The following is a 21,793-nucleotide window of genomic DNA, read 5'->3' on the forward strand; positions in this document are numbered from 1 at the left end:
GGAGGGGGCTGCTGGCTTGGACCTGGCTCAATACATGCTGTCAGACCCCGGCTTGCCACACACAGTGGCACTGGCACTTAGAGGAAGGGTCTGGCAGAGGCCAGTGCCCCTAGTTTTACATGGCCATGATGGGTGGAGGAGAGATGGAGCCATGACAGCTGGTGGGTGGCTGAACCTCCTACCACTCAGTGCCAAGCAGCTAATGTTGCCAGCTATGCAGGGTCCAGCCTTGGTGCACCCCAGCTTGGTCTTGGGCGAGGAGCTGGAGGGGGTACAGAGCATCCCTGCTGCTTGCAACAGTATTCCAACCTGGCAGTTGTCAGCACCTGACTCGCCTGCACCCTGCCTGGACTGGTGCTCCTGTACACCTGCGTTAGGGGAGCCAGGGCTAGATGTCACCCAAGCTTCAGAGGAAGACAGAAAGGGGAGAAATCTCCCTGTCCTCTTGGGGGCTGGCAGTGGCTGGTGATGTCCTGCAGGGAGAGGACAGAGGTGCAGCCAAACCACACCAGCAAGGGGTGGGGGACCCACACCTGGGCCAGTGGCAGCCCACGGTGCTCCGCCAGGCGGTGGGGCAGAGGAACCCACCAGGCTCCCTGAGAGCTGGCAGGGTCCCCTCGCTGCCCCTGTGGTGCTGCGGCACTAAACTATTTATTACTCTAAATTATTTATTTATTGTTCTCGAGCGGCAGCTCCTATTTATGACTTTGGGCTCCCAGGGGCCAGGTGTAATTTAACCCCAGTGCTACTGTGAAGCCCTGGACAGCACCCCGGCCCCGGTGCCCCGTGCCCCGGCCCCCTTTTTCTATTATTTGTAAAATTTGAGGGATAAACTCTATTTTTGTACAGTCGCCTTTTCCTGTAGCAATAAAGTGATGGGCTGCAAGCCCAACCCTTGCGTGTGCCGGTGACCGGGAAGGTGGGGGGGCACACGACGAGACACGGGTGCCCAGCGTGTTTGACACCCGTGGGCTGGCAGCGGCAGAGCTGGAGCGGGGCTGCCGCCAGTACTGCTCACACCACGCGAGGGGAGCGGGGGCGCTGCCCGGCACCCGGCAGGGGACGCGCGTGGGCCGGAACTACCGTTCCCGGCGTGCGGCGCGGTGCGGCAGCAGGTCCCTGGGCTGCCCGGTCGCGCCTGCGGGGGCCAAGCGGTGCCGGACTGGAGCCGCGGTGTCGTGCCCCGCCGTGCCGTGCCGTGCACCGCCGCTCCGCTCGGGGCGTCTCCCGACCAAGCCGAGCCGGGCCTTGCCTCGCCGCCCCGTTGCCGCCGCCCTTGTCGGGGTGGAGAGGCGGGTCCCACCGCGATGCGGCTGCCCGTGCGCCGCCGCTGTCGCCCTCCCGTCGCCGCCTCCTGAGCGCCGCCGCCGCCGCCGCAGCCATGGAGCGGAGGGCGGAGGCGCCGCCGCCGCAGGGCCTCGACTTCACGGTGGAGAACGTGGAGAAGGTGAGCGAGCCGCCCCGAGCCCTCCCGGCCCAGTCGGCGGGGCGGGGGGACGCGGCTGCGGAGGGACGCGGCTGCGGGATGCTGATGCCGGTGAGGCGGCTGCGGCTCGTGGCGTGGAGGATGGTGTGGTTCGGTGGTGTCGGGCCCGGGGAGGACGGCGGGGTGGCATCCTCGGTGCCCTGCCCGCGCTGCCCTTTGCGGGGGCGATAGGGACCTGCCCGCCCGCTCTGCAGGGTCCGGTGCGCGGTGCGGGAGGTGGAGCCGGCGGCTCCTGTGTGCCGGGGTAGCCCGGGGGGGGAAAAATGATGTGGCAGAAATGGGAGCAGACGGCAAGGTTTGTGTCTTGGACGGGCGTCCTCCGGGTCGCCGTGCTGCAGCGGCGGGCAGGGAGAGCCCGCGGGACTGGTCCTGGCCGCTGGGCGAGTAGCATCGATGTGAAGCCCCACGTTATCAGTGTCGCCATTAGACAGGGAAGGGATTCTCCCCAGGTGCTGGGAGTTAATTACTGTTAGAAAAAGCCTTGAGAGGGTGGATGGGCCGGCCATGCCCTTCTAAACCTGGACTGAAGCCCCTATGTTCCTGCGGATACTCGACGTCCTCCTAAGCAGCTGCACGGCAAGAAGAGCAAGGTCATGATTGCCAAAACCTGGGATTCAGGGAATGGCCACAGCAAACTGAGGCATGTTGGTATCATGCTACTGCTGAGAAGAGTCCAAGCAGCCCCCTGTGTGACCTGGGATTCATCACGGAGACCAAGCATAGCATGTTAGCATGAACCCAGGGAGGCAGCTGGACAAAAACCTTCCCTTCCATTGGGCTGTCTTGGAGGTGATGGGGACAGGGCAGCAGAGGGTACATCCCTGAAGGGCAAGAGAGCTGCTTCTCCCTTCCACTCATCCTGTAGCCAGACATCTGACAGGTACTAACAGCCTGTAAATCCATACCTCGATCCTCAGACAGTTAGTGGGAATCCCAGTGTCCTCATTTTTCCTTGTTAAGAATAGACCAAGTTTCTTGCCAAAGCAATGCCCACGGGCTTGCTGGTGGGTACATGGTGTGTGTTTTGCACTTGTCCCTCCCCAGCAACTTGCCCAGCCTTGCAGGAGGTGTTGGGTCAGGGATGTCATGTTTGTGAGTGGGCACTGGTTGACTTTGTGGCTGCAGGTGAGACACCCTTCCTCTGCCAGGGAGATGGAGACAGCACATGGCCAGGGGGATTAACTGATGTCTGGAAAATGCTACATTTAAGCAACCTTCTGCAGCTTAATCTGCATATATCCAGGGCTGCTGGATGATTTTGCCTCTGACTTCCTTTCTCTTTGGCAGACACAAACCGCTCCTTTGTTTGCACCAACAATGAAGTGCACTCTTGCCCGGGAAGGGTGGGGAGTGCCAGGGCAGGGGATGCCCAGTGCTGGCTGGGTGAAGTGGGGCTGTGCTGAGAGGCAGCTTGCCCACACTGTACCATTTGGAATTTGGTCTCCTGCTGCCTGGGAGGAGGCAGATGCTCTCTGGGATGCTTTGACTCCCCTCCCCCAGCCTGCCCAGCTTCTCCTGGTCTCTGCAGGCATTGCCATCTTGGTGGTGTCCCTGAAAGTGTGCTGTGGACTGTCGTAGAGTTCTGAATGGCTGGCTGAGGGCAGCAGCATAGTCCCTGCACAGGCGAAGAAACGTGGGGTGGGATCAGGAAAAAGCTGTAGAGGTTCAGCAGGTTGGAGGCAGTCTTTACAGGGTAGGGCTGTGGGGTGTTTCTGGTACAAAGCAAAGGAAAGGTGGGCTTTGCTAGGGACTGGGCTGGTAAGAGGTATGCAGGTAGAGCTGCAGATAAATGATGCTTCTACTGGCCTGGACTCTCCTGCCTGCAGGTTTCGTGCACAGTTCTATTGATAACACTCAGTGCTGATTAAAGTCAGGGTTTGACTCCACTCTGAGTTAGTTAGTGATAAGTGCTGGGGTTAGGAACAGCATAATGAGCTGGTTAGCTCTTAAGTCAGAGGGTCAAAGCCTCTTCTGGTCACCTGCCAGTGAAAGTCGTCATATGCAGCAGTTTTAGCCAGGGAAGTCTCTGATCAGACCATGCTTATCATGCTCCTTTGATGGTTTTCATGTGGAGGATTCATGTCTCTGGAAGACTCTTCTGTATTCTGGCTGTTCTTTTTCATGGGGTGGTTTGGGCAAATGCCCCACAGTTTTGCAAGGCTCTGGGTGCCCATGTAGCTGAAGAGGATCATTGCTGTTTGTCCAGCATGACCTGTGTCAGAGAGTGCCTGTATATCCCCCCAGCTGTGACCAATGCTTGCAGGGGGTAGGGAGGGTGCATATGATGTAGGCTGGGCCACCACTGCCCTTTGCCAGCCAGCAGGTCTGAAAGCCCATGGGTAGCAGGCAGGTAGATGCCCTTTTTCCTGAGGAGGTGTCAGGTTTACATGCTGCACTTCAGGAGCCATCTGAAAGTTACTCCTTGTATTTTCTGCTCCATTTTTCCATTTGGAGCTCTCCTATGACACAGGGAAAGTGCAGAGCCACTCTGGGGCTGAGGCGTTGCATGGTTACCATGTCAATGTCCCCCGCTCCCACCTGAGGGCTAGGCAGCTGCGTTTTGTTTTCTTACGAGCCTGACCTACATGTTGCTCTGGCTTCAGCACAGCTAGAGCAGACTAGTGTGGCTGTGCTGTGTGGACCTGCTGGGCAGCCAGCAGCTCTGGGCTGTCTCTGCTTCTCCTGCACCTGCTGCTGCAGCTGAAGGGGTCAGAGAGAAGGGAAGGCTGGGCAAACTGGGGGCTTCAAGCTGTGAGGATGCTTGGTGTCCCTGTGCCTAAGTGGTGCAATCTGGTTCATGACCTGTGTGTGCCTTTGCATGCCCAGTGGTTGCCCTTGATGTGACTGCCAGCCTGGTGGGGTGACACTACCCTGTGTAGGTGATACTCCTGCTGCAGTATGAACACTACTCCAGTGAAGATGGATTGCAGATGTTTGGTCCTGCTGGCTGCGTCTGTCTCAGAGAAGCAGTGCACAAGCAGGACTTTGGTCTCTCAGGGCATGAGTGGCAACACCTACCACTGTGGTGTTTTGACAGGAGAAGAGGAATGTGAGACTCTCTTTGCTTGTTTTCAGTGCAGCTGAACCTGCTCCAGCAGTATCCTCCTTTTTGAAATAATAAAGAAGGCAGTGCCATTCCTCCATGAATTTTCCAAGCGCCTGCTCTTGCCCTCTTTTTTTTGTCCAGTTTCTTCCAGGTCTTTCCTCCCTTGGCCTGCCTCTCATCTTCTGGAGTGTTTGTAACATTCACTGACATCTTTTTCCCTAGAACATTAGCAGTCTGGCATCTCTGGGCCTTCCAGATTGCCATGTGCCTCTCTGGAGATGCCTGATGAGTGCACAGAGTCTCTCTGGCAGAGGGTAGGCGGGGTGTCGTGGAGCTGACATCCGGAGCCTGCTGTGATGGGAAAGGGATGGCTTTGATCACCACTCCTGGGAGATGATGAGCCTTGGGGATGTGGCAGTTGCTGGGACCGCCTTCCACCCAGGAGGATGGAAAGGAGAAACCCAAGTGCTTTGGGGTTTTTCAGAAAAAGTTCATTGCCTGTCTTCAGAAACCAGATGAAGAAAATTATGAATACTTGTGGGGAGGGGGAGGAATAGTCTGGTGCACCACTGTCAGCAACTTGGCCACTTCTTCTTTAGAACAAGCTATGGCAGCTGTGCCAAGGATGGTAGGTTAGGGACCTCAGGAGGGGAGAGTCTTGCAAAACTGAGGGAAGCGAGGAGTCACCTTGTTTAGTGTTTAAGCAGATCTTTGCCAGAGCCAACCTTGTCTGAAGATTTTGCTCCTTCCTGTGGCATGGTGGGATGAGAGGACAGCACCTTGTCTTTGCCATTGCTTGGCTGTGTCCTACAAGGGCCATCAGTGGAGCCTCATCTCAGTTCTGACATCTTAGAGGGTGAGAATGTGTGGGATTGGTACCAGGGGGCTGGCAGAGATTCCTCTCTCAAAAACCTTGTGAACTTGTTCGCTGAAGTGATGCGTGGTGGTGGTCAGGGGTGTTGCCCTTGCAACTTGTCCTGGGCTCTGTGCTCCAAAGGTTCCTCTCTGGTCCTGATCACCACCACTGAGAGAGCACACATTTACCACTCCTGTCCCTGCTGGGGACCATGCCATTCTCTGGCTGCAGGCAGTGAAGCAATGGGAGGGATGCTGAAGCTGCTGAGCTGCATCTGGGCTGTAGCCCCTTTCAGACAGCTGAGGGCTCGATGTGGGCAATCTAGGCTCAGAGAGGGGCTGTGAAGTAGCAGCACCTCTGCTAGGAGAGGGGGGGGAAAACCCACATTCTTTGGGACTGCTGGCAAAGCGTGGGTTCCTTGAGCAGGAACAGCATGCCTGGCAGCACACACAAAGCTTTATTTTGCATCCATTTGCTATCCTTGGTGCTTCAGCAGGCTGCTGCCTCCCCAGGGCTGCTGGCTGCTCGGCCTGCCCAGCCGTGGCTGGGGGAGGCAGGGGTGGCCTTCCCCCAGCTCGGCAGAGCCACGTTAATGGCTGTGCTGTGGCAGGCCTGCAGCACTGGTGGTGCAAGTGCATTCAGCTAGAAAGGACAGCAAGAGACTGCAGCAGGAGACATCCCACAGGCTTCTGCTGGAAGAAGGCTGGTGGCTGCCATGGGGCCATAGCCACCACAGCTGCTGGCATGCCACAGCTGTGGGCACAGGGCAAGGAGCAGAACAGGAGTATGTTTTGCAGCTTGCTGTTTCCCTTGCCAGGATGCAGACCTCAGAGCTGTAGCTGCTGTCACCTCTGTTTGCTCAAGCAGCCCAGCCCCTGTGGAGGTGACTGTCTCCCCATGGAGCCCCTGGGAAGGCTCTGAGGCTGGAGCTGCATGGCTGGAGCTCCTCTTGTCATGCCACAAATGGGACAGACACACCACCTCTCTCCTGGGGACCTTGTGTTAATGCAGTCAGGGAGACATCCTGCTGGCTCTGGGCACCCTGCCTGAGCTCCAAGGGCTGAGGGCTGGGAGATTCTGGCAGCTTGTGGCAGCTCCTTTTCCTAACCTAAGATCAGGTGCCTTTGCTTGGCAGCAACTCTTCTTGGGCTGGTCCCCCTGCACCTCCCAAAGTGACCAGTGTAGGACCTTGGACCTTTGCTTTTGGGGCAAGCTGTCCAGCCTCAAGGCAGCTTACTTCTGACTCTCTTGAGGGGCCGATGCCACTCCAGTGACTGGAGCCTAACTGAGACTTTGGCCTCAGCTTTTTTAGAGGGAAGAGCCATCATAGCTTGATTTATTTTCAACCAAGCAGAGCTGATGTTGGAAATAGCTCCTTTCCTGGCCAAAGGGCATGACTGACAGCTGGGTTGTTTTTGAGCTCTCATGTTACAAGTTTACACATCTAATTGGGGAGGAGGCAGGTCTGGTGTCAGCCACCCATTCAAATCAGAATGCACAAAGCCTCCCTGTTGGATGTCACTGCCCAATTTCATGCCTTCTGCTTCTCTGTCCTGGCACTGATGAGGACCTCTCATCATCTCCAGTGATTCGTGATGGGCCTGAGAGTGCTGGTCAGTGTGGTGATGTCAAAGTACAGTGGAAACCTTTGGGATGAGGACAGTGCCTTGCCTTGCTGGGAAGGAGCATACCAGGTGTTCAGGTACACTTCTGCAGGGCATGATGCCTTGCAGCCTTCTGTCCCATGCTCTTGGCTGAGGATGATACTCAGCCAATGTGCAAGGTAGGCTAGGCAGAGAGCCTAGTCTTCTCCCAGGGGTTTCATCTACTGCTTTGAGGATGGTCCCAGTATTGACATCCATCCTTGTAGGTCCTCTGGAAAGCTCCCATGGTGTGTAGAGCACCAGATGGGGTGTTCTTTTGGTTGCCTTGCCTCTCTACCTGACTTCCTGCACACAGCCAGGAACAGCTGTGCTCTGGCCAGGAGCCACCATGGCCAGACCCCTTCTGGGCAGGGTGTTCAGGGAAGGCAGGTGAGAAAGCCAGCAGCCATGTTTTTCCAGAATATTCTTCTCACTTCCAACAGCTTGCAGTGTGACTCTACTGCATCAGCTTTGTTTCCATCCTCTGACTAGCTTAGTGTAGTTGGTAAACTTTGTCATCTCACCACCCACCCTCTCTCCCCAAGGTGCTGAGCAGTGGAGACTCTAGCACACATTTCTGGGAGCCTCTGCTGGAAGCTTCTCCAGGGACTCCTTGCAGGAGGAGTGGGGCTCCAGAGTGGTGTTGCTGGGTGATCCCTGGAGAGCTCACTGGTGGCGGTGAGCACTGTGTGTGGGGTGGAATGTGAGGTGTGCAGGCGAGGTGCTGGGATGGTGGTGATGGTACAGCATTTAGCTTGGCTGGAGAGCTGACCCTGCCTGGGGAGAGGTCCTGCAGTTACTCACTGTGCTTCCAATGTAGTGGTTGTGACATCTCCCCTGCATGAGCATGGAGGGGAACATCTACAGTGGTACTCCCTCCTTGCAGCAGCCATTTCTTTGCACACAGACAGTGTTGGCACCTCTGCTGCTGGGGCTGTGTGCAGGGTGCTTGCACCTCAGCCTTGCACTGGGCTGTCTCATCACTTGGTTCTCTCCCTTCACTTGGGTGGTCCCATGAAAGCACCAAGGTCTGTTTGCTTGGCAAGATCAGAACTTAGCCAACAGCACCAGCTGCCCCAACCAGGAGCAGGGCGAGCCTGCAGCTGCTGCCCAGCAGGCAGGCTGTGCGTGCCAGCCTCTGCTCTGCTGCCCTGCCATGTTCCCCATTGCCTGTGGCTTTGGTGTGCCCAGAGTGTGCCCAGTGCCATGCTTTTCCTGTGCACCTCCCCACTATGAACCCATGAAGCAGCAGCCCTGAAGCCAGTGGAGGTGAGTGGCTGGGGAGCTTGTGGGTTGAGATCCAGTGCTGGAGGTCAGGCTCATCCTCCACACTCGGTGAAGTCTGTGCCTTGCAGATCTCATACTGGGTTAGATGTTAGGGCTTCTGGAGCATGTGCACACATTGTGCCTCATAATAGATGATGCATAACAATTCTTTTTCTCCCCACAGTTTTCTAAGTGTTAGCAGGAAGACTATTCAAAGTAGAATAAATCACTTGATTAGAGAATATGCGTGGGTGTAGAGACGCTGAGAGGAGATAAGGAGGGGTCCCAGCCTGGGGAGCAGGCAGAGGGGACTGCTGCTGTCCTTTGCATCTCATGACAGTGCCCAGCAAGTGGGAAAGGGAAAGAGTGGGCTGTCACTAACTCTGGAAATCACAAGTGAGATTTCTTTTGGAAAGAAAATAAGCAGCAAGCTCTGATGAGAGCAAGTAAGAGACTGAGCTGGTAATGGAGAAGATCATTGGGTGCTCCAGCTCAGGCTCTGCTGCAGGATGACTCAGTCGTTAGCAAAAGAGCAGGGGCAGGAGCCAGGTTCCTACCCTCAGGAATGGCTGAGTGTTTAGCACATCTGCAGATATTGCTTGATACTGAAGTAAAAGTGTTGCTTTGATGGGAATGGATGACGGCACTTACCTCTGCCCCTGCAGCTGAGTGATGCTTTGGGCAAGAGTCCAAGATAACTGTAACAGAGCAAGGTTTCAGCTAGCTGCTGGTAGTTCATGAACTCCCCTTGACCACTTTCAGGATGGATTTCTTTCTCCCTGTGTCCTGCTTATCTAGGGTTAACCTTTTCTGTGTCAGGATACATATTTTAGTGGGACAGGTGCCTGTCCCTCTGCAGTCCATGTTGGCTGTCTCCATCTCCTACGACGTACTTTATAACCTACTTCTTACAAAGACGTTATCCTCATTTTCCCTTGCCACAAAGTCTTGAACAGGGGCATTTCAAATCATGGCCCAAGCAGTGCTGTCTCTGTAAGGTTCCTGCTGTTTTGTCCTGCTCTTTGGTCTTGTGCTGGGAAGCAGCAGGAGGCACAAGTGCTTGCTTGAGAAGCTTGTTCCTGTGCCCCAGGCTGCCAACTCTATGTGCTTAAAAATAGGGTTTAAATCCTCTCCTGGGTACAAGAGCCACACAAGAATTTCGTAGAGCTTTCTGAGGGGGAGGAAGATATTTGAGACCTGGAGCTAGGATAGGGACACAAAAAATCCTCTGCACCTGCTGGAATCATACATTGATTTGCTGGTGGGGTGTGACGGGTGCCTGACAAATGTTGTTTCTTTTCCTTGCTTCTGGTGTGTTCATGTCTGCAGTCAACAGCTTGAAATTAAATGTGCCCTGCCAGGCAGAAAACCTCCCTGCTGGAAGATGGAGTTCAGGCAGGGAGAAGTTACTCTCCCCTTCTGTGTGCAAGGGCATCACTGGGTTGCCAGTTGCACCCATTCAGGATAAATAACTAATCATTGTTAGCCTTAATATCTGTACAATATTCCTCTGCAAGTAAAGCCTTGCAGCCTGCATGGGGCTGTTCATGTGGATCTGAGCTCTGCAAAGCAGTAACTAGATCTCCCAAAGCTGTTGGAACAGGTGAGTGATGTTCCTTTTCTCCATACAAGGAGATGGAGTGAGCAGTCATGGACTGTCACAGGAGGTGGTGGCAGAGGCAGGGTTAGATGCCAGCTGTAACTGGCGGGATTTGTGAAAACTTCAGATGGGTTCTCTGGAGGCATTAATCCCTTAGTGACTGCAGGTTTCTGGGGCTCTGTACAACCTGACAGCAGCTCATGCATTTTTGGGCTGCCAGATGCAAGCTTTAGGCCACACATACTTTCTGAGAGCTGGTGCATCCACAGCACCTTTCTGAGAGCAGGTGCAGGTGGAAAGCAGGAGTACCAGTGTGCCATGTCTCTTACAGCCCTTTGTGTGTCGGAAGGGTCCTGTACATACCCCAGTGACTGCATGTCAGGGAAGCAGCAGGTTTGGCATGAGAGAAGGTGAGGATAGGAGGTGACTAAGGAAAATAAATTTTTGGAGTGCAGTATGAGAAGAAGAGGGGAGGAATGCTTTGCTGCCATATTGCTATCTCCTTGCTTGAGTCCAAGGAGGGAGGACAGCTGATGAGGGGAGGTAGGGTGGCTTTGCAGGGCAGCAGCTGGCAGGCAGCCCAGGTACTGGGTTCCATCCTGGTGAGCCTTCCTCTGGTGGATCAGCCATGAAGGTGCTCCTTTAGCTGCTCTAGGATGCTTCCCTCTCTCTTGCAGGCTCTCCATCAGCTGTATTACGACCCAAACATTGAGAACAAGAACTTGGCTCAGAAATGGCTGATGCAGGCGCAAGTTTCCCCCCAGGCATGGCACTTCAGCTGGCTACTTCTCCACATGGACAAGGTGCCCGAGATCCAGTACTTTGGGGCCAGTGCTCTCCACATTAAAATATCCCGTTACTGGAACGACATCCCGGCTGACCAGTATGAGAGCCTCAAGTCACAGCTCTTCACCCACATCACTCGCTTCGCCAGCGGCTCCAAGATCGTGCTGACCCGGCTGTGCGTGGCGCTGGCCTCCCTGGCGCTCAGCATGATGCCAGAGGCTTGGCCCTGCGCTGTGGCAGACATGGTGCGCATGTTCCAGGCAGAGGACTCCAACGTGGACGGGCGAGCACGGTGCCTGGCGCTGCTGGAGCTGCTGACGGTGCTGCCTGAGGAGTTTCAGACCAGCCGCCTGCCACAGTACCGCAAGGGCCAGGTCCGCAGTGTCCTGGCGCAGGAGTGCAGCTCTGTCTTCCCTTTGCTGGAGCAGCTGCTGCAGCAGCAGGACTCCCCAGGTTTCATCAAGCAGAAGGTGTTGAAGTGCTTCTCCAGCTGGGTGCAGCTGGAGATCCCGCTGATGGACTGCGAGAACCTGATCCAGGCAGCTTTCACCTCTCTGCAGGATCCGGAGCTCTTTGACACAGCGGTGGAGGCTGTTGTCAATGCCATTTCCCAGCCAGATGCCCAGAGGTAAGGGCAGGCTCTCCTGTCCTCTGTGGGTTGGTGCTCCTGGGCGTCGATGGGGGTTTGGCATGGGGAGAAAGAAAACTTTTTTTTTTCTAGCTACCATCGTCCCTGGAGGTGATGATGACAGGGTTTGGTAGAGGGAGATGTTAAAAGCAGACCGGGGCTACTGGTTTCACATGGTTGATCCTGGCAGGCTTGGCACCATGGTTGACTTGTGGGGACCATGTAGTCTTGGGCAGCTGCAGCCCATGTCCACCCTCCTCTTCTCAAGCAGATGAAGATGCTCCCTTTTGGCTTCTTGTGCTGGATCCTGACCAGGGAGCAGCTGTCTGGCTCCTGCGAGGAGGAGTTCAGAGACCCTCCTCTGCCTTGTGCTGCTGATCGAGCCAAGGAACTGATTTGATGCAGGGATAATAAAAGCAGACACATTGGTCTTCTCCCTCCCACTGAGGACTTGTCCTTTGTTTGTGACTGTGCCTGCCCCTGAAACATTGGAGCTGGGAGCTGGAGCAGCTTGTGCTGGGGCTGTGTTGCAGGGCTCGAAGCTTGGCTGCTTGTCCCCATTGTCTGAACTGCTGACAGCTCCAGGAACTGGTGCCCATAGAAGAGAAAGTACATCTTCTCTAGTTCTTGTGGCCACATTCCCTCCTGGCTGCTTAGCAACCTTCCCCTGAAGAGGAGAGTTTCCTTGAAGGCAAGGCTGAGCTGCTGCTGCTGTGCATCACTGCACACCGCGCAGGCTCTGAACCTCTGCAGCGATGCAGTTGCTGCTGCTGCTGTACTTGTGAGCCTTCATGCTTCACCTGGCTTCAGTGTAAGGGCAACTGGCTTGGTCTCCAGCCTGAGCTGCCCTCTTTGATGACAAGGGGGTTGTATCTGGAGACTGCAAGTCCTAGTGCACAAAGGGACCCATCAGGGTTTTGATGCATTGCTGGGTATGAGGAGGGGTTGCCTTGTTTGCTAGCATTCAGAAAGTAACTACAAATAGCTTTTCCTGGTAACCAGAAAAGGCTGTGGGCCAGCCTGAACACTTGTAGCAGGATTAGTGCAAGAAACGAGAAGGTGAGAGAATGTGACTGGCAGTTCTGAAATGCTGAGACTCTGTCTTCCTCCTTTCCATTTCCCAGGAGTCTCAGAAGTCCTTTGGTGGTGATTCCCCACCTGTGTGCAGGAGCCTGTCCCTGTGGCACTGTTACTCAATTGCATTAAAAGCTTGAGCTTTCAAAGTGAATTTGGTGAGAGGTGTGGCTGACAGTGGAGTTTCCTTGCTGGTCCCATGCTGACCATGCCATGCAGTTTCTGGCCTTGTTTGGTCCTGCTGTGCATCAGCATCACCGACACTTGCTCTCCATCCTTCTCCCTGAAGGCACAGTAGAGCACCATCCTGTCTGTAGGCATGTGGGCAGTGTCTGGGACGGGGTGGGCAGCTGGACTGAAAGGCTGCCCAGTGTGTGACCCTGGCTCAGCCCCCACTCCTGGGGCATAGGGACAGTGGTGGCATTGTCACAGAGATGCCCTGCCAGGCAGCATGTGGTGTTTGCTCCAGGGACGAGCAGGACTGTGCTCGATGCCGATATCTGTGATGGTTTCAGGAGTAGGACAGCTCACAGAGCCACTGCTTCTCTCTCTTCCTCTTTGTTCCTTGTGTCTTCCATCCTGTGTCCCTCCTCCCGGCTGTCCCGCCCCTTCAGCTTTGTTGCTTAGCTCTTGTTGATTCAGCTCTTCCCCTGCCCCCCTAGGGAGTCTTCTGACCTTTCTGTCTTTTATCTCCCGTCTGGGAGATCCCTGCTGCATCTCAGCCCACTCTCTTCCTCCATGGTCTCTTGCCTTTGTTTCCACAGGGCCCTGGCTCGCTGCTGCACTTGGCTACAGTCTTGGAGCAGCCTTAATGCTGCTGACATGGTCCTCTCCAGAGCTTTGTGAGACATCACTCCACAACAGGGTTGGTGTCTGCTTTCCCATGGGTTCCTATGAGTTATAGACCCTGTGTCTTTTCACCTCACTCCCTCCCAACTGGCTTCATTGATGTTGCTGCAGAGGTGGTCATGCAGGTGTGCATCTACCATCAGCAGAAGGCTCAGTACCTCATCAACTTCTGCTGCTGAGGGTCAGGTAGCCTCAGGTCATCTTTCCAGGGGAGCACCACCCTGCAAGATATCACTCACCCTGCAGCTTCTCATCCTGGCATGAGCCAGCTGCCACCCTTGTTCAAATGGAAAAGGGCAGGTCAGACCTCATGGGCAAGAATCTTCTGGCCATGGTGCTGCCCCACTCTTGAGCGAGTTACTTGCACTAGCAGCTTTCACTTCCCTTGCCTGTGAGCAGCAGTGGATGACTTTCCTGCCTCCAAGATGTTACTGGAAATGATGTAGCAGAGATCTGTAGGTGCAAAGTGATTGATCTCCTTACCTGCCAGGCAGGTGGGAGCCATTGGCACCCAGAGAAGGGAATGTCCTGAGTGTTACTGGAGTCTGGACTCTGCTTCTCTGTTAGGATATTGTTCCTGAGAAGAAACCTCAGAGACTTGGCCAGGAGCTGACCACTGGAGCACCTCTGAGCCCACCTCTGCTCTTGGGGACCTTGGGAAGCTCCTGAATCTGCAGGAGGGTAGGGAATGGAGATAATGTTGTGCCTTGTTTGCAGAAGAGGCTTGGTCTGGATTTTCTGTCTTGTTTGAGGATTATCCCCCAGCTAAGCAGGTCAGAGAGCTCAGCAGTGTGTTCTGCAGGGAGAGAGCTGTCATGCAGCACTTGGCCATGCTCCTGCAGCCCAGTGGGTAGTGTCAGAGTGGGGAGAGGGACCTCCATGTGGTGTGTGCCTGTGGTAGGAGTTACAGAGTGTGGGCATCAGATGCTGAGCCACCTCTCTGAAGTGGTCCGGGTGGGTGTGCTTGGTATCCATCCCATCCTTTCTTGGTCTTGGCACCTGATGCTGAATCCCTGAAGAGGAATTTCACTAGATCAGTTGTCCAAGAGCTTCATTAGAAACAGGTTTTTAATAATGTCAGAGGTTTCTCAGCAGGACATTATGGATCAGGAAGGATCAGATTGTCCCATATGAGCTGCCCATCTCTCCCCCTATTCAGGTCACCCCCCACCACTGTAGTGTGGTTTGGGGAGGGTTGTGGGAAGAGCAGAAGGAGGTGATGGTTTTATGGAGAGTCCTGCAGATGCTGCAGTTCACTGGGTTTTGAGACAGGACCAGACAAACTCATGGAAACAAAATTTGCTCAGCTGCTAAATACCAGGGTAGCAAATCTTGCTCAGGAAAACTAAGACAACTCACTGGAGGGAAATAGATGGGGAACATCCCCATGTGGCTGCCGGATTCGGACGCTCTTTCCCAGGCCTCCCCAGTTACCGGCTGCTGGAGACGTGCTGCGCAGCTAGGCAGTCAGGGGCTCGCCTGGGCTGGCATGGTCTTATCCTCTCCTGCCTGGAACTGGCGTTCCAGGGGTGGGAAGTGGTGGCTGGCAGCAGTGCCAGAGGTGTTGGCTGTCTCCTGGGGGCAAGCTCTGCTCCTGATCAGGGCTATGGTGCCATCTGGTTGCTTGGGGTTGGGAAGCAATGCTAACCACTTAGGGTGGTCTGAGTATCCATGCTTCTGTATGTGGAGGAAAGGAGCTCAGCTCCAACTGGCTTGGCCATGGTTCTTGGGCAGCTGCTTAAAACACTTCACCTAGAGCAAGAATTTTCCTCCTCACTGGAGACCCTTGCATCCAAATTGCCCTTACATCTGCATTGACAGTGAGCAGAGCATGGTGATGCTCAGGAAACATGGTTCATCCAACCTTTTCTAGAAATTTTCACAAAGGATGAGTTGCAGCATGGAAGCAAATCCAGGTGGTTCTCTCTATGGGCTGTTGTCTGGGCACTGCCTGGGTTCCCTTGAGCTGACCATGACTGCAGGTTCAGTTTCTGGTGAGAAAAGCTGGTGAATTTCCAAATTCTCCATTACCACACTGCTCTTACACTGCCACATGCATCACTCACGGGGCACTAGAGACTTAAAAATGGTTTACACAGAAATATCCATCCCCTTTGCTGGGGGATTTTCTCTGGCAGAGAGGTGGGAGGGGAAATGAGCCCTGGCAGGACACAGAGGGAATGCTGAGGCAGCCAGTAGAACCTAAGACCCATTGTGGCCTCTGCCTTCTCCTGCTGGCCCAGCCTTACAAGCTGCCACCACCAGCACAGCTCTCTGTCTGCACTGGTGGCACCAATGGCTTTGTTCTCTCCTGAATCAGCCACAGCAAGAGCTGTTGTGTGCTTGCACTCTGAACATCCTTGGCCCCACACCTGCATGCGGTGGGGCAGGCGAGGAGCACACAGAATGGCTGCAGCTCTAGATAACATGCCTGGGCAGGCAGGGAAATGGCAGGCTGCTCATCAGCCTCCAGCAGGGCCTCTCTCAGGGGGCCCCGGGCTGCTTTTCACCTTGACTGCCTCCTTCTTGTTGCCTTGGTTACCATCACTTACAGGCAGCTCGAGGGGAGGCTGATGTGCATGATGTGTTGTGGGAGAGCTCTGCTGTGCTGCAGCAGCCTGGGAGGGTGGGGACCAGGAAGACATTCCATGGGGCCAGCATCCTCCCTGGGTGGGAGTCCTTGAGGGTGGATGTCCACTTAATCCCAGACAGAGAGCACAATCTAGATGTTGGACGAGATAAGCTTTAAAAGTCCCTTCCAACCCAAATAATCTCATGATTCTATGTGCCCATGATGCAGCTTACCACTGGCAGTTCTGGATGTTTCCATGCAGAGCTGAGAAGCACGGGCTGCAAGCATGGTGAGAAGAGCCCACAGGTCTGCCCTTCTCCCACTCCCCTTCTCTTCTGATGCTGCTGTGCACAGGAACAGCTCACGTGGAGCTGGTCATGGGAGTGACAAGTGATGGCCAGCAGGTTTGGGCGGGCAGAGGGAGATGCATCAGCACAGAGCTGATGGCCACTGGCTCTGGCCTTCTCTTCAGTTGCAAAGGCTCTGCTGTAGGAGCACTTGGGGCTTCAACCTTTGTCCTGATGGACAGGATGGGAGGAGAGTCCTGTAAATGGTAAAGTCTTCTGGATCCATCCCATTACACAAAGCAGCTTTCCAGTAGGGAAAGCTGGGCAGGAGCCCTGGGAGAGCATCAGAAGGGCTGGCTACCATGGCAGCTGGTGCTGGTGAGGCAAGGCCCAGCAACTGATTCAGGCTGTGCTTGCAGGTATGTGAACACCCTCCTGAAGCTCATCCCTCCTGTGCTGGGGCTCCAAGAGCAGCTGCGCCAGGCAGTCCAGAGCGGGGACATGGAGACATCCCACGGAATCTGCCGCATTGCTGTGGCCTTAGGGGAGAACCACTCCCGGTGAGTGCTGGGGACCATCCAGTGCACCAGAGCGGACTGGAGCAGCCCACTGTTCCTCACATGCTGTTTTGTCCAGGGACTGCCCTGCACTCAGTGACGTGTGTCAGGCCAGAGGAGCCAGGTGGTGGTGCCACTCTGACCATGCTCTCTGCTCCCCAGGGCCCTCCTGGACCAGGTGGAGCACTGGCAGAGCTTCCTGGCTCTGGTCAACATGATCATGTTCTGCACTGGCATCCCTGGGCACTACCCCGTCAATGAAACCACCAGCTCCTTGACACTCACCTTCTGGTACACATTGCAGGTCAGTGGCTATTGTGGGGCAGCCTGTCCAGATCCTGCACTCCAGGCAGAGCTGGAAGCAGCAGTGCACAGGGACTGGACTGCGTTTGGTTCCCAGGGATTTGTGACACCCCCACACCTCACCCTGCACTTGCAGCTGCTACAGGGCACATACCTCAGAAATGCTGGCCCCGTGGCTTACTTTTTCCATTCCCAGTCTTCCAAGGAAATCTGAGCCAGCCGCTAAGGGCCTTGTTAACATAACTAATTAAAACTTCATGCTAATTTCGTGGGTTTTTTTTTTGCACCAGACCTTGCTGTGTGGCTGTACCAGCTGCAGGCAGGGAGCAGAGCATGTGCTTGTTCCCTGTGGGCCTGACCCTGTTGCTGGGCTGGCAACTGTGGTCTCCTGCAGGAGGAAAGACAGAGCTGGGGGCTGCTAGTCATTGCCCAGCATGGGGTTCCTGTCCCAGGCCCAGTGTTCCCCGTGCCAATAGAGCAACCCTGCCATGTCATGCTCTATTTTTAGCCCCTGTTCATCTCGCCAGCTCCACTCCTCTGCAATCTGATGACGGTGTGGCTGAGTGTGGGATGCGGTGTGGCTGCACGTGGGCAGGGAAGGGGGCGATGTCAGCACCATGCCAGCAGCTCCTTTGCTGCATGGGGCTAGGCTGAGGCTCCCACCTCCCCTCACTTCTTGCCCAGATAGGTCTGAGGATACGAGTGCAGGCAGGAGAGTGCTCTGCTCTCCAGGTACCCATTCCAGCCTGCCTCGCAGGGGTCTGAGGCATGTACGCTCCTGATCCTGGTGTGCTCAGCAGGGCAGTGCCACCCTGCTGTAACTGTGCTGTGCTCAAACACTCAAGGGTCCACCTGGCTGCTGGGGCTTCTGGCATCTTGCCTCCAGATAATGCTGCGGCTACAGAAGGGCTTGGCATCAGGTGAACTCTGGGAAGCTGGAATTGCAACCTCCAAAGCAAGACAGGTCCCACTGGCCCTGGGAGATGCCCCTGAGTTCCTCTTGCAGCAGGCATGCTATCCCCATTTTCTTTCCTCTGGAACACCTGATGTATTTCTCCTCGGACTGCCAGGATGACATCCTCTCCTTCGAGCCAGACAAGCAGGCAGTGTACCAGCAGGTGTACAGGCCTGTCTACTTCCAGCTGGTGGATGTGTTGCTGCACAAAGCCCAGTTCCCATCTGATGAGGAGTATGGCTTCTGGTCTTCGGATGAGAAGGAGCAGTTTCGGATATACAGGTACAGCTGGGAGATTTGGGTTTGCTTGTCAAGCAGGCAAGGATGCCAGCAGCATCCTGCCACTCTGAAGGCTGAGTGCTTGGGGAGACTCAAGGAGGAATGCAGAGAGGGTTTCTTCTACCAAGAGCTGCTTTGGCTGTGGGGGTGGTAAGGAAATGAGCTAATGTTTGGCCATATCACCAGCTGCCCTGCTTAGGAAGCCCTGGGAGCACTCTGTTAGGCTGGGGCAGTATCCTCATGAAGGCAGTGCCTGCCACCTGCCTGACAGTGGGAGGGGAAGTAACGTGTGTGCAGAGAGCACTCTGCAGAGGATGGGAAGAGCATTTGGAGACCCCGCCATGTTCTCTGCAGGGTGGATATCTCAGACACACTGATGTATGTGTACGAGATGCTGGGTGCTGAGCTCCTGAGTAGCCTCTATGACAAACTGGGACGTCTCCTGACCAACACAGAGCAGCCATCCACATGGCAGGTGAGTGAGGGGACTCAAGCACCAGGCTGATGGCTGCCAGCCCTTCAGAGACCTATCCTTACGACAGGACATTGAGAGCAAAGGGACATGATAGAGGCTAAAAGCATGGCCACCTTCCTAGCCCACATGCAGGCTTTCTGGGATCTGCTAGGGATTGGAATGAGTCTTCTATCTCCCCGTCCTTAGTGCTGCCCAGGGAGCAGTCTTCTCAGCCACAGTGAGGAGATCTGAGCTAGTGCCTGGAGCTGGGACTGGGGTGGGCATCGGGGGTCTGTGTATGGCTCTGATGGTGCCTCTCTAACCCTGCCAGCACACGGAGGCCTTGCTTTATGGCTTCCAGTCCATTGCCGAGACCATCGATGTGAACTACTCCGACGTAGTGCCAGGGCTGATCGGCCTCATTCCCCGGATCAGCATCAGCAACGTGCAGCTTGCTGACACCGTCATGTTCACTATCGGTGAGGCTTTTGTTCATGTGCAGGCTGGGCTGGGGAGGGGGCACCCCTCAGAGGCTGCTCTTGACAAGCAGTAACAGTGGTGAAAAGCAAAGATGAGTGTCTTGGGATGTGAGGAACAAGAGCCTGTGGTGTAGTCTGATCCTGTCTGTGTGCGCAGGGGCCCTGTCCGAGTGGCTGGCGGATCACCCTGTCATGATTAACAACGTGTTGCCACTGGTACTCCAAGCCTTGGGCAACCCTGAGCTCTCCATCTCCAGTGTCTCCACCCTGAAGAAGATCTGTCGAGAGTGCAAGTACGACCTGCCACCCTACGCTGCCAACATTGTCGCTGTATCGCAGGTAGGACCAGGATGCAGACAGATGTGTGGTGGTGACCTGGGATGTGCTCTGTGCACACACTCTTCCCTCTGCAAAGATCACGGCAGGGGGATGCAAAGCAGCAGCTCAGGGCACGTTGCTTGGTGTGGGAGACTTGTCCATCATGTTCCTGTGGTAGCAGACCCAAGTGGTAGGCCCTGTGTCATACTGTGAGTGCAGAAATGGCAGACAGTGGCAGACATGATTGACAAGGGGTCTGCTGGGGTTGACCTTGGGCATCTGTTCTTTCCCTGGGGTTTTCTTTGCCTTGCTGGAAGCAGCATCCTACCAGCTCTGCACCTGCCAGGTAGCTGGTGCCACTGCTGAGCATCTTGAGGAGCATCCTGGTGTTCAAGCCTCTCTGAGGAGACTGAGGTGATCTCTGCAGTGCCAGAGTAGCTTGTCTCATGGTCTTTTTTTTTTGGCTCTCAGGGCTTGGGGCAGATGGGGCTCAGAGTCCCAAGGCACTAGGAGGAGGGCTGGGCTTAAGGTGAGATGCCAGAGTGTGCATGGGGGTGGAGGGGGACTGGTGGAGGGGATGAGTCTCTGCATTTAGAGCCTGGGGGACGGTGTCACTGGAATAAGGAAGCCCTAATTAAGTCCTTGATCTGTCCCATTGCAAGCTCGTCAGAGCCAGAGGCTCCCCTTGCTGGGTGGCTGAGTGGGCTGGCTCAGGGAAGAGCTTACCAGGGGATAAGAATTTTGCTCCTTGGCTGTTGTGGGGAGTACATGTCATTTGTCTGTGCCTACACTGGTGTTGGTTGTCTTGATCTCCTGCATCGGTCCTGCCCCCTGACAGGGAATGGGCTTTCTGCATCACTCAACCTCCTCTTTCTCTCTCCTCTTCCCTTTGGCAGGAGGTGTTGATGAAGCAGATTCACAAGGTAAGAGGAGCTGGCTCAGATGTCTAGCTGGTTCTGCTCACCCTCCCGTTCTCAGCTGCACTCAGCTGAAGACACAAGGGGTGCCATTGCAAGTGGAGTTGTCCCAGGAGAGCTCAGCACCCATTGTGTGTGGGGCCAGGCTGCTCGCAGCCTCTCACTGTGCTGCCAGGCACCCACCACATGTGGGCTGGGGTCACAATGCAGAATATGTCCCCATAGAGAGGGAAGTCCCCAAGGGGGCTTAACTTGAGCAGTTCAAAGATGCGATGAGAGCAGGCATGTCTTCATCAGGAAAAAGAAGGGCGATGAGTGTGAGGAGAGAAGTCAGGGCTGAGAAAAGGCTGTGCAAAGGTTGGTGTGCCAAATTAGGGTGGTGAGTGGTGCCAGCATGGAGATCTCTGGGCACCAAATGGTCTTCCAGTGAGTTGCTGGGAAGAAGCCAGATGTGATGGTGGCAGAAAATCTGTTCCCTGGGTTCTGCTGTGATGGTAGGGAGCTGCTCCCTTCTTCTGCAGTGAGCTGCACCTAGATTGACCCAGACAGAGCAGTTCAGGAGCTGCAGCACCAGGGTCCTGACTTTGCTGGCTGGGCCCCTGGAAGCTGTCTTAGCTAGCATGTGTTTGGTAAGGCTGCAAGCTGGGCAGTGACCTCCCCTGTTGTGTCTCCTTTATGTTGTAGACAAGCCAGTGCATGTGGCTGATGCAGGCTCTTGGTTTCCTGCTCTCTGCACTGCAAGTGGAGGAGATCCTGAAGAACCTGCACTCCCTGATCACCCCCTACATCCAGCAGCTGGAAAAGCTGGCTGATGAAGCGGTGAGTGCCTCTGTGCTACCTCCATCCAGAAGTGACTTCTCCCACTGACTGCAGCCCTGGGGCTGGTGTGTTGAAGCAGTGCTCTGGAACGTGGGCTCAAGAGAGAGTGCAGTGCAGGGAATCTCTCTCTGGCACTTTGCCTCTACAGTCCTGGTTTCTCAGGATCCCAAAAGCATGACTGTGATTGAGAAGCATGGTGTGTGTCACACTTTGGCTTTATGTTCCTTGGCAGCCCAATCCTTCCAACAAGCTGGCCATCATCCACATCCTGGGCCTGCTCTCCAACCTCTTCACCACCTTAGACATCAGCCACCACGATGATGACCATGAAAACAATGAGGTCAAGAAACTGCCAGTGCAGCAAGGACCCAACCCAGTGAGTAGAGTAGTAGCTTGATGCTCTTTGCAACAGTCTGGCCAAAGCCTGGGTATTCACTTCTGGTGCCAGAAGAGTAGAGTTAATGTGGAATTCAGACTGTTCCGTGAAGAGGGTAGTGCTGGTGCATTCCATCTGAAACAACTCCTTGAGCTCATCCCACCACTCCTGAGGTGGACAGAGGAGACCTGCGGGATCATTCTTGGCTGGGTGCTGCTCTGAAGGACAGCCTGGGTGCTTCCT

The 21,793-nt window shown here is 55.2% G+C and overlaps 1 protein-coding gene across 1 annotated transcript in view; it reads left to right on the forward strand.

Annotated features, from left to right (window-relative positions):
* The first annotated feature begins 1,381 nt into the window (after positions 1-1,381).
* IPO13 (importin 13) overlaps positions 1,382-21,793 on the forward strand; it is a 30,645-nt gene continuing 10,233 nt past the window's right edge. The window contains exons 1-11 of the mRNA XM_054384215.1: positions 1,382-1,447; positions 10,575-11,311; positions 16,513-16,653; positions 16,813-16,954; positions 18,024-18,190; positions 18,542-18,662; positions 18,973-19,120; positions 19,278-19,459; positions 20,335-20,361; positions 21,040-21,174; positions 21,407-21,550. Coding sequence (XP_054240190.1) covers positions 1,382-1,447; positions 10,575-11,311; positions 16,513-16,653; positions 16,813-16,954; positions 18,024-18,190; positions 18,542-18,662; positions 18,973-19,120; positions 19,278-19,459; positions 20,335-20,361; positions 21,040-21,174; positions 21,407-21,550 — 2,010 coding nt within the window. The remainder of the gene's footprint in view (positions 1,448-10,574; positions 11,312-16,512; positions 16,654-16,812; positions 16,955-18,023; positions 18,191-18,541; positions 18,663-18,972; positions 19,121-19,277; positions 19,460-20,334; positions 20,362-21,039; positions 21,175-21,406; positions 21,551-21,793) is intronic.

This window comes from Indicator indicator, chromosome 10 (assembly GCF_027791375.1).
Source record: "Indicator indicator isolate 239-I01 chromosome 10, UM_Iind_1.1, whole genome shotgun sequence".
Classification (NCBI taxonomy): Eukaryota; Metazoa; Chordata; class Aves; order Piciformes; family Indicatoridae; genus Indicator; species Indicator indicator.